Source organism: Neophocaena asiaeorientalis, unplaced genomic scaffold (genome assembly GCF_003031525.2).
Source record: "Neophocaena asiaeorientalis asiaeorientalis breed wild unplaced genomic scaffold, Neophocaena_asiaeorientalis_V1.1 scaffold249, whole genome shotgun sequence".
Taxonomy (NCBI): domain Eukaryota; kingdom Metazoa; phylum Chordata; class Mammalia; order Artiodactyla; family Phocoenidae; genus Neophocaena; species Neophocaena asiaeorientalis.
The window spans coordinates 4,403,039-4,419,118 of NW_020172625.1; the positions used below are offsets into that span (position 1 = coordinate 4,403,039).

General features: G+C 41.7%; 1 protein-coding gene across 1 annotated transcript in view; it reads right to left on the reverse strand.

The window, feature by feature from the left end:
• Nucleotides 1-4,574: 4,574 nt before the first annotated feature.
• Nucleotides 4,575-16,080, reverse strand: part of PCSK5 (proprotein convertase subtilisin/kexin type 5) — a 442,496-nt gene continuing 430,990 nt past the window's right edge. The window contains exons 35-37 of the mRNA XM_024738976.1: nucleotides 13,190-13,290; nucleotides 11,386-11,572; nucleotides 4,575-7,424 (exon numbers count right to left, since the gene is read on the reverse strand). Coding sequence (XP_024594744.1) covers nucleotides 6,964-7,424; nucleotides 11,386-11,572; nucleotides 13,190-13,290 — 749 coding nt within the window. The 3' untranslated portion in view covers nucleotides 4,575-6,963. The remainder of the gene's footprint in view (nucleotides 7,425-11,385; nucleotides 11,573-13,189; nucleotides 13,291-16,080) is intronic.

Genomic DNA, 16,080 nt, shown 5'->3' on the forward strand with positions numbered 1-16,080 from the left:
TGCAGGCTCAGTAGTTGTGGCGCGTGGGCTTACTTGCTCCACGGCATGTGGGATCTTCCCGGACCAGGGCTCGAACCCGTGTCCCCTGCATTGGCGGGTGGATTTTAACCACTGTGCCACCAGGGAAGTCCGCTAAGACATTATTGACTAAATTTGTTTTTCTTTGATTGCTGGTGGAAATGAGCATAATAACAATCGTTTTATTATTATTTTGTTGTCTTCTGAGAACATTGGAGTGGGGGAACTTGTGGAAAATAAAAGACAGGAAATTCTGGATATTTGTTATTGAGAGAAAGAAAACAATCACAGAGGAAAAGCTTCTTCTACCTAAAAAAGAGTGGAAGGGTGGTTTGTTGAAGTTGGCTTGTCCCAGCTTATGAAACCCAGCTGTTAATTTGTCAGGACTCTTGTGAAGCAGTTGTTAGACACAGCTGTTATTTAAAAATTAGGTTATAAGACTTTCTACTAAAGAAGTTATATTAAAAACACAGGTAACAAGCAAAACTGATTTTGCGTTTTACGTTTTAATATTAGCTGTGTTCTTGAGGTTATTGACGTCTAACGTATTTGTGTGATAGAAATACTATGTAATGGTTCCCTTTACATTTCTTCCAACTGCACATTAATTGACATCACATTTGAAGCTTGAAATTGGCCACAGTGGGAGTATTTACACCTGGAAACTGGCAAATGTCTTTTCTGAGCCAATGAGATACCACATAAGTGTTTTCTGAGATGTGGGTCAGAGGTAGGGCCTTTTTCCTACTGGACGTGGACCCATGAGAATTCTAAGTCTGGCACTGCATGCCATCATCCTGTCAGCGCCATCATCCTGTCAGCGTGAGGGAGATCTCCAGGGAGGATGGAGCCATTATAGCAAAAGACAGGCAAGAGATGGAGAGAAACCCATACGTGATGCCATGGTTTGAGCCCCATTTCCAGCAATACCTGATTTTATGCCCTAGCCCTAGACTTTTTGATTAGGTGACCTGATAAATTCCTTTTGTATTTAAGCCAGTTTGGGTTGACTTTTCTATCATTTATAACTAAAAGCAGCCTAAAGGATACAGCAGAATTGATAGTTGACCCCTAAATAACACTGAGGGTTAATCTGGATACAGTTTATAGTTGGCCCTCCGGATCTGCGGTTCCTCCGCATCCGGGTGTTCAACCAATCAGGTAGTAGTGTAGTATTTACTATTGAAAAACACCTGCTTGTAAGTGGACCTGTGTAATTCAAACGCATATTGTTCAAGGGTCAGCTTATCAGGTCCAGAATCACACTCGTAGCCACCAAAGTGCCTTCACTGAAAACGATAAATTAGAGGGACGATAATCCTTCTGACCTCAGTCTGGCTCTGCTGTTGTATTAGTTATAATTCTCTGTTTTACAAACATATATTTTTTTCATTTAATAGTTTAATAAGGCTTATATCACTTTCCTTGAAGCCTAGGATCAGTTCTTATCGATGAACACTTTCTTAGAGTGAGAGGCCTTTCCGTCAGGCTATCTAACAGCTATCCTGTCCTACCCTCCTCTTTCTGGATGAGGGAAACCTTTTATTCTGGGTGGCAAAGCCCCAGAAGATTAGTCATGATTGTGCTAAACCCTTCATGATAATCTCATATCCTTTTACCAAATACTTGTTTTCAAGCCTGCCTTACAGCTAAATGTGACCACGGGACCTAGTTCTGACTTCTACTCTTAGCTCAGAAGACACCCACATGCAATGATTTTCGTTCCTGTAAATAAACGAATGGCCTTTGTACCATGTAGTGTGTTGATCACTAGGGCCACAGAAGTGAATAAACAGACTTCATTCCTCATATCTTTCTTCACTTTATGACTTTTTTTTTTGCCTACGTTTGAGAGCAGCGCAAGGTAGACATAGGTGGTTTTAAAAGTGAAACCCTAAAGACATCTTCAAATTCTGATCTCGTTTATTCATTATCAGATATTGTTGATGTGTGGTGATCAGTTACATCTAAAGTCTGTGCCAAGCACGCGTTGATAGAATTCATGTATTTCTTTTTGAAACACAATCTATTTACAATTCTTACATTTCAGTGTCAAATTCAGGCTACTCTAATGGCATCTGAACTTAATTCTTCAGTTGGGTAGTACACTGGGCAGTTTTTTTTCACGAGCTCTGAAGTAGGCCTCCTTAACTCTGAACAGATCTTGAAAGCTCTATTCCAATGTTAAATGTACGTATCAAGCACCTGAAGTCTGTATCTTCAGTTTTTCTAAATAGCAGTCTTCTATCCCCATTTGATGCTACTTCTGATTCCCTATTTGGAAATTCTTAACTTCTTAAAATTTTTTTCTTTTATATGGTAGAATCTCATGCGTACTTTTTAGCTTTTTAAACTTTATTTTCTCATGAATGCTTTTTAATAGGTTGGCTTATCTACAGTTAACATGCACAATTACCTAGAATTCTTTCTTTCCTCATTGCCCCTCAACGCTGTGCCTCTAGGTGAGATTATGCGCCCGTACTGCAGGATCCCATAGGTGCTTCCTTAGCATCACCTTCTGATGATTCATTATAGCAAATTCCATAGCGCTAAAACGAATCCATCCCCAGATGAGATCCAGGGATTACTGACAAAGGCCAGGTTCTTTTTTATAGCTTAGAAGCAGGGTGGTACAGCAGAAGGAAGATGGACTGAAGTCCTAGATTCACATCCCAGTTGGAACACTCACACCCTGACTGATGGCACTTTGAGTGTCCTCCCCGAGCCTCCATTTCCTCATTTGTAAAGAGGGATCACAGTCCTATTCTGCTGCATTTGTGTAGTAAGGATTAAATGACGTCATATGAGAAAAGGGCCTAAGACTGTGGCTGGCGAGTAGAAGGCATCAAAAGTGGTAGTTGTGTTGTCATTTTTTTTCTCCCCAACTAGACTGCAAGTTCCTTAAGGCCCGAGATCTGATTGATTCCGCTCACTGTTGTTTCCAAAACAGTGCCTGGAATGTGGAAAATTTCTTAATACACACTTAGTGAGTTAATATTCTTACAATTATCAAGTTAACAACTTGTTAACTCCAGCACCTTCCTGAGGGATACCTTCTACATCCTCTTTTCTTTTTAAAATCAAGTCCAAGCATGAGTCCTTTTCCCATGAAGCCACCCCTAACATGCCCTAATTTGTGGTTATCTCATACTTCTCATGTTTAACTGACACCATCACCTGCACCCCACCCCCTTATCATTTATATTCAAGACCAAATAGGAATGGACTGCATAATACAACGTATGGTCTGTATCATTGTCTAATTACTTCATATTGGTGAATCCTGTCTTCTTAACATTCAATTCCATCAATATTTCTTGATTATTTACCTAGCGTTGGGCACTGTGGTAGGTTCTGGAAAGGAAATGGTAGCTGCCTCAAGAAGTACCCAGTCTCTTAGTGGAAATAGATGTATAATCAAACAGTGACAACAGTGTGATGTGAAAAGCTATACACGCATAGTATCTAGGTAGCGGAGAGGTGAGAAAGTGATTAACCTTCTTCAAGGTCAGGGAAGACCTCCCAGGAGAGGTTATGAGGAAACATGATTTTAAAGAACGGTAAGAAATTTTCCAGGTCAAGTTGGGGGTAGGGGAAAATAGTCCAAGGAGAGTGGACAATGTGTGCCAAAGGACATGAGATAACAAGATATTATCCTGGAGAACTTAGAAGCAATTCAGTACTGTTGAGTGTAAGTAGAGAAGCTGGGAAATGAGGAGGGGTCAGGAATCGGTGCATAGTAAGATTGGAGACAAAGGCAGTGGCCATATCTTGCAAAATTTTGAATGTTGTAATCAATGTAGGTGATGGGGAGCCCTGAATGTGATGATCCTATAGACCTTAGAAATGACCTATGATAGCAGGGTAGATAAATTGGGAGAAAGAGACGGAAGCTTAGCAATGAGTCAGGAGGAAGTAGTAAAGTAAACGTCCAGATGAGAGAGACTAATAGCCCCGTTGAGCCAGTGATGATGGGGCTGATAAACGATTGGATTGATTTTTTAAGAAGAAAGTGTGTAATTGATATGACTAGCTTAGTCATTGGAGGTAGAAAGATAAAAGGGAGGGGAAGAAAAGCAGTCTTTTATTGCTTTGTATTCTTGACAAAGCATAATAATCACATAAAAAGTGCTCAGAAGTAGTTCATTAATAAGTCCCTATGGCATTATCTGGTCTTGATTTAATTTTATTTTCAATTTTTTTTTGATGTGGACCATTTTTAAAGTCTTTATTCGATTTGTTACAATATTGCTTCTGCTTTATGTTTTGGTTTTTTGGCCCCGAGGCATATGGGATCTTAGCTCCCCGACCAGGGATTGAACCTGCACCCCCTACACTGGAAGGCGAAGTCTTAACCACTGGACCTCCAGGGAAGTCCCAGTTTTCAATTTTAAAATTACTTTCTATGAGCTAGAGCCTTCCAAGCTCCTGCCCAGCCTCTTGGTGTATTTCCAGCCTGCAAGGATTCTCAATATTTCCAAGATGTTCGCAAACAGAAAACCAAAAAGTGACTTTGTTTTCCAACTACATATTTATCTATTTAGGCAGTTGTTAGCAGAATATTCAGAAGTCTGCGAATAAAGTGGCCTAACTAAGAACAAAGAAGGAAAGATGTCAAACCACCCATATACAGCATGAGCCTTCTTTTCAGGATTACATAGAGTAACAACACAATTTTTCTTAGTATTCAAGGTCATCTTGACCTCATTTAATCTTTAACTGTGTATCATAAACACAGATTTTTCTTGGAAAACGATTTCCAGGCTACACAAAGAAATGTCAAACTCAGTCTATCAGAGCTTTAGAATTATCAGGGAAGATGAACAACACAGTATAAACAAAATCACTTATTTCCATAGGCTACACTCCAATTACACAACAAAAGATGAGGAATTCTTCCATTGATAAGATGGGTATCTTACATGGATTTTTATTTGTTTCTAAGAATTGAAAATGGAACCATAAAAGCTTCAGATAGATTTTGAAGAGGTGATTTTAAATGATCAGAATTTTTGGAAGCATATCATTTGTATGTGTGATACACATGGTCTCTTAAGAATTTCTTTTAAGACAAGGTCAGCAAATTACAGTCTCTTGGCCAAATCTGACCCATCACCTGTTTCTGTACTGCCTTGAGCCAAGAATGGTTTTTACATTTTTAAGTGATTGAAGGAAAAAAAATCAAAAGAAGAATAATATTTTATGATATGTGAAAATTATCTTAAATCCAAATTTCAGTGTCCATAAATAAAGTTTTCTTGGAGCACAGCCCACCCATTTGTTGTGGATTGGCTGCACTCAGGCCACAATGGCAGAGTTGATGGTTGTGCAAAGCCTAAAAGTATTTACTATCTGGCTCTTTCGAGAGAAGATTCGCCAACTTTGTTTTAAGAGCTTTCCCCTAAAGAAACACTGAGGACTTCAGTAAACTGAAGACTTCTTTACAGAGATTTCCTGTGTCAGTGGAGAATAGTTATTAAGAACACACACTCTAGAGTCATCCTTTTTTCTTGAATCCTGATTAGTTTTCTGTGACCTTGGGCTAGTTAACATTCTGTAAGCCTTGGGTTTCCTATAAAAAAATAAAAAAGAGTAATAATGGTACCAACCTCATGAAGTTACAGTGGTATTAAGTGGGGTGAGTCTTTTAAAGGAGTTATTTAGCTCGGTACCTGGTACATAGCGTGCAATACGTTTGTGGGATTATCATCATTATCTGAAAATGTCACCTTCTGGTGGTCCACTCCCAGAACTGCCTATCACTTCTGTTTTTACAAGGAAATCCACAAAACCCTGCTTATATAATTTCACTTAGCAAGAGCCCTTCTTTGTATTGTCTGCAGAAAAAGTGTCCAGGGTGCACAAATCCAAGAGTGTACTTGACAGGAGGGTGGGAAAAGGGAGGCCTAGGATGTCTAGAAACAAAGATCACAGAGATGAGTGTTGGAAGGCTGGTCAGCAGCCGGATTAAGCTGGTGAGCAGGATGTTGGGAATTTCATCCTAACTTTTTCTATGGAGAGTCCACAGTTCTGTGATGGGCTGTTGATAAAAGCTCTTTAATTTAGTAGCTAAAGTCTTTTTTTAAGAGTGTCTGAAGTTTTTGTCATTTTATCTCTTTTTACGTTAGGTTAACATTGACATTTTTCTTTTATTACTTGATGTTTTAGCTGATGTTTCCAACCAGAAATGCTCTTAGAAAAATCCTGAGGGTGTAAGGCTGACATTCTTGGAAACTTAGTGATTTCTTTCCTCCTGGGATGCTCCTGCCTATCTCCTGGCTGAGCTTGCTCTAGACTCATCATGACTATGGATTACTGCAAAGGAACCACGGCCTGATTCCTTGCCTATGATGCTACTTCCCGTGTCTTCCCTCATGTCTATAAATAGGTCATGACCAGCCTCAAGAGAGGTGGCCTCTTCTGCTTAGGGGTGATCTGGAATAATTGGTATAAATGACATGAGGAGGAGAACCTTCCTTAGTTGCCCCTTATAGAACAAATCTCCACCCAAAGAGAACTAAAAGGGGAGAAAAATCCCCTAAGACAAACAATTCCTTTGTCTCCCCATCCCCCAAAATCATTTACAGAAATATCAGAAATCAAGAAGGCAGCAGATATCTCCACAATCCAGCTGAGAAACAGAATTTCTATAGGTTCATTTCAATTTTTTTTTAAATCACATAAAACAGTTTGCACAGATCTCACTTTTTTTACCTCCTGTGTTTTGTGTCTTGACATATTGTTTTGAGGAAAATCATTCTGTATTTTATCCTTGTTCCTCAATTATGGTTGAACGATTATGGTTAATTGAGTTTAGCCATCCAAAAGAAGAACAAAATATTTCAGCATTCTTATATACTCTAGTTGGACTCGTGGTTAAAAAGACAAACACAAACACCCTCACGTCACCCTGGTGTGTCGGGATAAAATCCAACACTGTAACGCTCACACGCTTGCCGGTGAGTAGGATGGGCTGGGGGAGAAGGAGGTGACCTCTGTTTGCTGGTAGGAGTAGCTCTCATCATCGTATTCCAGTTCATCTTCATCATCGTCATCCAGCAGCCCATACTTAAATTTCCGGTAGACGGTGCCATCTTGGCCCATGTAGACAATGTCATCCTCATCGTCCTCATCATACTCCCGGTCCCTGTACTCAATCACCTGATCCTCTTCAAAGCTGGTGCTCTCGCGATGACTGCTCTTGTAGGAGGAGTAAGACTGGCTAGGGTCAGCCAGCTTTGCATAGCCGGCCTTTTCTGTGGGCCTGACTCTGCCCCGAGATTTCCTCCAGATGATCACAGCTGCCCCGAGCAGAAGCGCCAGCATAACAGAGGAGGTGATGAACAGGGCTGTCCTGGAGCGCTCACCTGCAGGTTCAACCTCACTTGCTCGAAGGATACACTCATCTGTTGGAAGATGACCCCAAAGGAAGAGGGCAGAGGGGAAGGGTGGCAGAGAAGAAATGGAATGGAGAAAATTAGTTTCTGAGGTAAAGAGCTTCACCTTTATCTTTTGAATCTAAAATGGTAGAACCACTGTCTTCGATTTTCTTAGCACACCCCTCTACAGAATTGCTCCATGTCTACTCCCATGAGAGTTTCAGTCTCTCCCAGATGATACCAACAAACTCTTCTAGGGAGAAAGTCAGTTTGAGATCCAAAGGGAGCCCCCTCATACCCATACGTCATGGGTGAGTCACCAAGTGTCCAACCTTACCAAATCGATTCTTCTACTTCCTTCCCGAGAAAAATGTTCCATCTTGGGCCAGGCTTCAGTTATTGCTGAATGCTCTATTTCTGTTTCAACTCTGACTTTTTCTAAGACTGAGTCTTTTCCCCAGCTACCTTTAAACCTGATTCAACAGAATTATCCCACAATTCAAAGATAGGAACAGATTATTTATAAAGCCATTGATTCATCGCTGCGTGGGGTCATAGAAATCACAGGTCAATCTGTAGTTTGATAGTTGAGGAAACTGAGACCCATGGCGAGAAAGTGAATTGTCACATTGTCACAGGTAAGAACTTGTTTATGGAGCAATCAGAACTCGAACCCAGGAATCCTTGCTTCACGCTACAGTCTGGAGACATTAGGGGCAAAACACTGACAAAGGTTTTTTGACTTCTTGGCATTCTGTGGACCTAATTTGGTAGCATGAAAAGTACCATCTTTAAATTCTGACTACCAAATTGAGTGATAGGGGATTTCTTCTATCATAACTAAGATTTCTGAAGTTGAGAGCTCTGCTCCCCTGTCATCCACCAACATTTGTTTTGATGCCTTAATTGAAAATATGGAGTAACCAAAAGTGTGATAATTCAGTGATGAGCTCATTTTTTGTACTTTTTTTTTTTGCGGTATGGGGGCCTTTCACTGTTGTGGTCTCTCCCGTTGTGGAGCACAGGCTCCGGATGTGCAGGCTGAGCGGCCATGGCTCACGGGCCCAGCCGCCCCGTGGCATGTGGGATCTTCCCAGACCGGGGCATGAACCCGTGTCCCCTGCATCGGCAGGCGGACTCTCAACCACTGTGCCACCAGGGAAGCCCCCATTTTTTGTACTTTTTACTCACTTATTCAGGTGGTATAATTTGGGTAAGTTACCTATTTTTTTTTTCCTGTTCTTTAACCCACCAAATGGGAGTGTGAAAGAGAGTGTGAAAGAACCAGAGAAAAAACTAGCAGGCCTTGTTGGATGTACAAGTTGAAATAAACAGTATGTTTTCCATAAACATTTTTTTTTTTTTATAAGGATGTTCTGTTCCCAGAAGAGAACATCCTTTTTATTTTTATTTATTTATTTTTTTGTGGTACACGGGCCTCTCACTGTTGGGGCCTCTCCCGGGGCGGAGCACAGGCTCCGGACGCGCAGGCCCAGCGGCCATGGCTCACGGGCCCAGCCGCTCCGCGGCATGTGGGATCTTCCCGGACCGGGGCACAAACCCGCATCCCCTGCATCGGCAGGCGGACTCCCAACCACTGCGCCACCAGGGAAGCCCTCCATAAACATTTTTGAACCACCTAGGTCTGCTCCCAGGATGTTTTATGAGATTCTAGGTGCATGATATACACTAGCTTAATGGATATAATACTGTTGCCAATTATTTTAGGGTTAATTATTTTCTTTTATAATATATTGGCCAGTTAGGTCTGATTCATCACCAGTATGTGTTTTCTTTCTCTTTTCGCTAGTGATAAACGAGTTTTCTATTTTATCCTAACTTTCATCCTCATGGGATTTTGCCCATCAAGCAGAATTTCATCTCTTAAAGTAACAGCACCATCATTACTACTTTTGTCATTAACATATCAGCACAGAATTTTTCCCTGGGGGAAATATGAAAGCACCAGAGGGAAGGATAAGCAACCCGTGTGTGGTACTTTGCGATAAATACTGCCTGAGGCAGGAGAATCAATAAAAGACTTTTCGAGGTCGTTTCAATTACCAGGGTGCCATATGCAATCATGTCTTACTGCTCTCCAGTCTTAGGTCCACAGAGTCAGAGTCAGCCTCTGTGATATGGGTTCTTTGAAGGATCAGAGTGTCTTAGTAATGAATGAGCAGGTAATAAGAGTATTTGGTCTTCAGTAGAGTTGCCCCAGGTAGGTCTTCAAGAGCCACAGAAAGCCCAGGAGAGCTGACTAAATTGTTCTTAGCTGGAAAAGGCTTGCAGAAACTCTGCACCCAACATGTACACACTTCTGGTTTCATTTCAAGCCATCAATGTAATGAAGGTTCTTATTCTTAGCTGACACAGCATGGATATTAGGCAATCAGACCCTGAAGGTGGATGTGTATGAAGAGCTGGGAAAACCAGCTGCTCGTGGGGGTGGGAAAGCTGAAAGAAGGAAACAATTAGTTTTTGGAAAGATGCTATTTAAAAGTTAGTTGAAAAGGCTGATCAAAAATAAAACAGAAAAGGCTAGTAGCAGTTATGGGTCTGGGATACACTTTTCTTAAAAATGGACAGGCTCCCATAAATAAAATGTCTCTTTTTGTCAGGCCATGATGTAGCTGAACTCCAAGGAAATGATCTGCTTTTACACTAGAGAATAGGTTTTAAGAATTTATCTTTTTCTTTTTAGAAGAAATCACTCCATTTGGGATCTTTCTAAGCTTGTGGCCAATGAGAACCAAGTACCCGTATGAATGGATTGGGGGTGGGAGACAGTTGGGGGACTCGGAATTGGTAAAAGGGGTTTTGTTTCCTCTTAGCCTTCAATGAAAGTTCATTTCTAAAATGCCTTAAGTCTTTAATGGGAGCCCTGGATTTGGGCTGCCTTCCACAGGATGATTTTTCGATGGAATCAAGATAATATTGGCATCAGCTTCCTTGATAGGCAACTCTTTTCCTTTTCTCCCAGGAGGAAAGATTTTTTTTAAAAGGAATAAAGTAAATTTATTTATTTATTTATTTTTTGCGGTACGCGGGCCTCTTCACTGTTGTGGCCTCTCCCGTTGCGGAGCACAGGCTCCGGACGCGCAGGCTCAGCGGCCATGGCTCACAGGCCCAGCCTCTCCGCAGCATGTGGGATCTTCCCGGACCGGGGCACGAACCCGTGTCCCCTGCATCGGCAGGCGGACTCTCAACCACTGCGCCACCAGGGAAGCCCATAAAGTAAATTTATAAAGATGAAACTATAGACCTGCTTGAGCTTGAATCTGGGAGGCAGGACAGCAGTGGAGAGAATGCTGGCTTTGAGTCCAAATGACCCATATTCTGATTCCAGATGAGTCTGTTAACATTGGTATGGACTTGGGCATGCTAATCAAACCCTTTGAGCCAGAGTCTCCTCATTTGTAAAATGGGATTAATATCAACTTATATGAGATGATGGACAGAACGTTTCAGGTACAGTGGGCACACAGCAGGCACTCAATAAAAAGGTTGCTCTATCCTGTAATAAACCATAATGGAAAAGAATATGTATATATATGCAAAACTGAATCACTTTGCTGTACACCAGAAACTAACACAACATTGTAAATCAACTATACTTCAATTAAAAAAATAAATTAAAAATAGAATCATTGGGCTTCCCTGGTGGCGCAGTGGTTGAGAGTCCGCCTGCCGATGCATGGGACATGGGTTCGTGCCCCGGTCCGGCAAGATCCCACATGCCGCGGAGCGGCTGGGCCCATGAGCCATGGCCGCTGAGCCTGCGCGTCCGGAGCCTGTGCTCCGCAACGGGAGAGGCCGCAACGGTGAGAGGCCCGCATACCGCAAAAAAAGAGAAAAGAATCATTAAATAAAGGTTGCTCTATTGATCCTCTGAAGCTTCCCATCCCTCTCTCCCCCGTGTTTCCATCAGCACCCTGAGGACATGCGCTTCCTCTGGCTCCGCAGGCTGCCCTTCCTCTCCCCTCACCTGTGGTGTCATGGCAGTCACAGCACTCCTGGGTATCGGTGGGATCGGAGGTGTTGCAGCAGCGCAGGCAGCGGCTGTCATCCATGTGCAACACCAGGTTGGCAGGACACACAGTGCAGTTCTTGGTGCCAGGCCCTTTGCATTCTATGCAGCTCTCATGGCATTTTTCACAGTTAAATTTCTCCCCCTGTTAAGAACAATCAGGTTCCTTTGGAGTGTGGAGACATTAAAAAGGCACCGGAGTTCCCAAATGGGAGTTCCCTCTCCTATGGATAAGGGGAGGAGGCAGGTTGGGGATAGCAGAAAGGTGATTTGTTCTGGGTCCATTTTTACTGTTCTGGGTGAAAGACAGAACCAGCTGTTTGCACTTGGATGGAACCATTGCTGAGCCTTTCCTCTGAGATCTGCTGGTAATCATAGTGAGAGAACAAGCTTCTAGAATAGCTCAGGTTACAAACTGACAGCCATGTGCTGTACCTGGTCAAGGACAAGTTTTGTCTGGTCCGTACTCAACTGGCCTTCTCAGTTTAAAAAAATTTGAATTCATTGCCTACATTTCAAAATTGGGATATTTCACATGTAAATCAGTGCTGAGTATCTCTTTAAAAACTGGAAGATTTATCAACATTGAATTCACCACTCCCACAACACAGACAGAGCTGAGTGGCAGTGGCCCCCTTTGTGTGCTCTCCTATTTGATACAATACCCAGCCCTTGCCACCTATGGTCAAGTTTGCACTGGGGTTTTCTTTGACCCAACACTCTTCACTCACTTGCGTGACCTGCTCTGCCTCTGTGATTATTAGGTTCTCGTGTCTCTGCCCCAGAATAATATAAATTGTGACTGTTAGCTAAAGCGGTGAAATCTCAGTGGGAAGATTGTTGAAGGTGAGAAAGTAGCTTCCCTCCCAACAAGTTGTTCCATTTCACTGGTGCTGAAAACGTAGATGAGGGAAGATACCTTCCCATTTCACTTCTGCACTTTGGAAGGCTGGTACAACAGAAAAAGAAGGAATGGAAATTGCCGTTGTTGAGCACCTTGGCGAGTTTCAGGTGCTGATAAGGTGATTTCTCAGCTGAGATCTCATCAAATCCTGGGTTAGGAGTCAGAACCCCTGTGTTTAATCCCAACTTTGTTCCTTACTATTCGCACGATCTTTATCAAATTACCGTATTTAACCCCTTGGATTCTCAGTTTCTCCAAAGTGTAATGAGAGGCCTTGTCAGAACTTAAAGAGAATAGCGTATGTGAATATGCTGGGACTTGTGAGTTTTACCATGGAGAGATTTACTTAGTTTCTAAAGTTTGGAAACACAATCAAGAAGTTAGTGGACTCAGAAAATCCATGGTTTCTAGGTCAGGAAACAGAATATACCACTCTTAATATATTCGAAGGGGTGGAGGAGATGAAAGACCAACATTGGTTATGTAGTTCTGACATTATTCAGACATTTCAGGTTAGCCAGCAGAGGGGGAGGAGAGAAGATATATCTTATTTCTGACAAAATATTCCTATGTAGACCTGAAACTTCTAAGGTCATGAGCTATATATCGCGGTCCTCATTAAATAACTTCCCCATTATTTATCTCAGGTCTTCTCAGTTCTTTTGATTGACATTAAGGCTACAGGTGGGTAGCACCATTATTCCACAGTACAAATGGTAGATTTTAAAATATTAAACCTGAACTATAGTGAGTGTAGGGATTTTATGACTTTTTTGACTTTGCCCAAAATGACATGCAGAAACTAGCTCATGTCCCTCTGTAGAAATGGTGGAAGACACCCCACGCCCAGCTCTGTACCTCTCCCACTCTGTACTCTCCCACGAGACAGTCAGAGGCGCAGATTCCTCCCACCAGGTGGTAACTCCACACACAGGATAAACAAGTCAATGCTCCTTTTCCTGAAAGGAAAAAATGATTGTAAGTTGTGAAACTGACCTTAGATTTCAATCTCTGTCTTGGACCCAAAACACTTAGGAGCAAAGAACATGTCAAGTAAATTGAAGGAGAAGAGTGAATTGATTGAGGATATGGAAAAAAAGAAAAAAAGTCTATGAGATACCAAGTAAAGACCTAGAAATTATCCAATTAGTCTAATCAATGTAAACTCTCAATTTGGAAATGAGGGTTTGGAGATGACAGATTTTTTATTACAGCAAAAGGAAAGATTTTCAGAGAATGAGAAATCATGTAGAAAGTTTGTAAAAGCTTTATTTATCATTCTGTTTATTGTTTAACTAGTAGAGAGGATGAGGATGATTTGGAGGGTCCCAAAACTCGATGAGTAAATTATGAATGGGCAGTTAACTAGTTGAGAAACAACACCAGACTTGGAATTTAGAATGCTAGGGCTAAAAGAATTTACCAGATCATTTTGTCCAGTAGTTATTATTTATTTACTTATTGGCTGCATTGGGTCTTCGCTGCTGCGTGCAGGCTTTTTCTAGTTGCGGCGAGCGGGGGCTACTCTTTGTTGTGGTGTGTGGCCTCCTCATTGTGGTGGCTTCTCTTGTTGCAGAGCATGGGCTCTAGGTGCACGGGCTTCAGTAGTTGTGGCACACGGGTTCAGTAGTTGTGGCTTGCGGGCTATAGAGTGCAAGCTCAGTAGTTGTGGTGCACGGGCTTAGTTGCTCCGCGGCATGTGGGATCTTCCTGGAGCAGGGCTCGGACCCGTGTCCCCTGCATTGGCAGGCGGATTCTTAACCACTGTGCCACCAGGGAAGCCCTGTCCAGTAGTTCTTAATTTTGGGGATTGTCATGATAGATTCCTTTGAAATTCTCTTGAAAGCTGTAAACTCTCTTCTCAGAAATTTGACATCCTATTTATTTAATTTTTAAATAAAGGTAAACAAATGCCCAGACATGTGAAGTCACTCATTCAAGGTTTCATAGGGAATGGTTGACTCAAGAGTCAAATTCAGGTTTATTGACTGACAGTGCAGTGCTCTTTGATCATACTATCTGCCCTCATACGTGAACCAAGTAGAGGAGGTGTGAACAGACAGACTGTTTCCTGTGGAGGTAATACCCTTCTCTCCTAATTCAGAGACTCCAAGAATGACTGACCCAAGTATTTCTTTCTGTGCAGATATCAAGGGAAAACTTCTGGAGAGAGTTTGGGGACAGGAGACCTGAGCTCTAGTTCATTGAATTAGACAGAGAGGCAGGAGCAGGGAGATAGAGGGGGCATGGAATATGCCTGATATTGTGAGTTGGAACTTGATATATAGGCCTTTCCATCAGAAAAATATTGTAAAGTGTAGTTAGTTGAAGTTGAACTAGAACCGTGAGTCCTGTTCTTACATTCACTCTGGATTTAAATCCACTTTTCTTGTCTGATCTGTGAGCTCAATCATTTATAATGTTTCTATGGAAGAATGAATTCTGAGTTCTGAACAACAGCTCAGATAATAAACCTTTATTACCCAACTTCCTCTTAGATTGGGCGCTGCCTATAGTGGTATCAATTCAAAGCCATTCTATTTTTATCTTATGTCCAACTTCATACAGAATTTCCTACATGTTCTGGAACACAATTTTGGTCTCTGAAGAAAGAATCAATCTTCCCCTACTTCTTTGCTTTTCTCCCTGTAGTTTTCTGAAATACAGCTTAAATGTCTTACTCCGATTTTAAAATATAGAAGTGTGGGATTTTTTTTTTCTTTATGAAGAGAAATTAAAGGTAGGAAAAATTAAAAGAGAAATGAAAGGGAGTAAAAAGGTTAGGTCACAAAATTTGTGTCTTAAGTTTGGTTACATCTTCCAGAAGGCCAGCAGCAATTCGGCCTAGATCCTGGGCAATCCCCAGAGGCACTACAAGCCACCTCTGGGTGACAAATCAGGACTCCATTTACATCGCCTACATTGATGTATTGCAAAATCTGCATACTTAGGGTATTCCGTGTCTTTTGCAAAAGGTAGTTGGCTTATTTCCAGAATGTTTTCTATTTTTTTTTTTTTTTCAAGTTTAACATCTTACATTTATCATTGCTTCCAAGGATCTGCAGGAAACTTGGCACCTATAAAGACAGCTTTGGCTTTTCCATAAAATTTGGAACAGCTCACCATCTGCTCTCCCTTAGAATGACCCCCACGGGATGAATTCAGCCATGCAGAGCCACCCCTGGGGGGTCTGTCCATGGTGTCATTCCACACCGGAAGAGAGAGGCAGCTCGGGAGAGTTAGGAGGCTTTGGTTAACCAGCCTGGATTTTTATTTAAAGCAATTTTGTGTGGATGATAAATAAAAAGTTAAATGTGTGAAGGCAAGGAATGAGCTAATTATGAAGGAACCAGCTGCATAAAAGATACATGTTGGTCATTAGTATGCTGCCCTCCCCCAGCCCCCTTAGTTCTTTAAAGTATTTTTTAACACCCTAATATTATTGGGCAGTCAAATGTGAAGGAAATACAATCTAGTTGGTGAATTACTTATTTAGGTTGGGAAAGTTTCCCTGTATCCTTCATGCATCCTCATTTCTCAGTATGACAGCTAATATTTTAAGAAGGAAGGAACTCATCCTATATTTTTTTACCTAGTTTATAACCCAGGAGAAAACCTGTCCCCAAATTTTGTAATCTATATATTGCAAAATCAGAAGGCAGCACAAAGATTCACTAACCAGCAAAGGACATGTGTGGTAGGTGAAGAAAGGATGACAGAAGAAATGAACAACAAAGATAGAAATCATT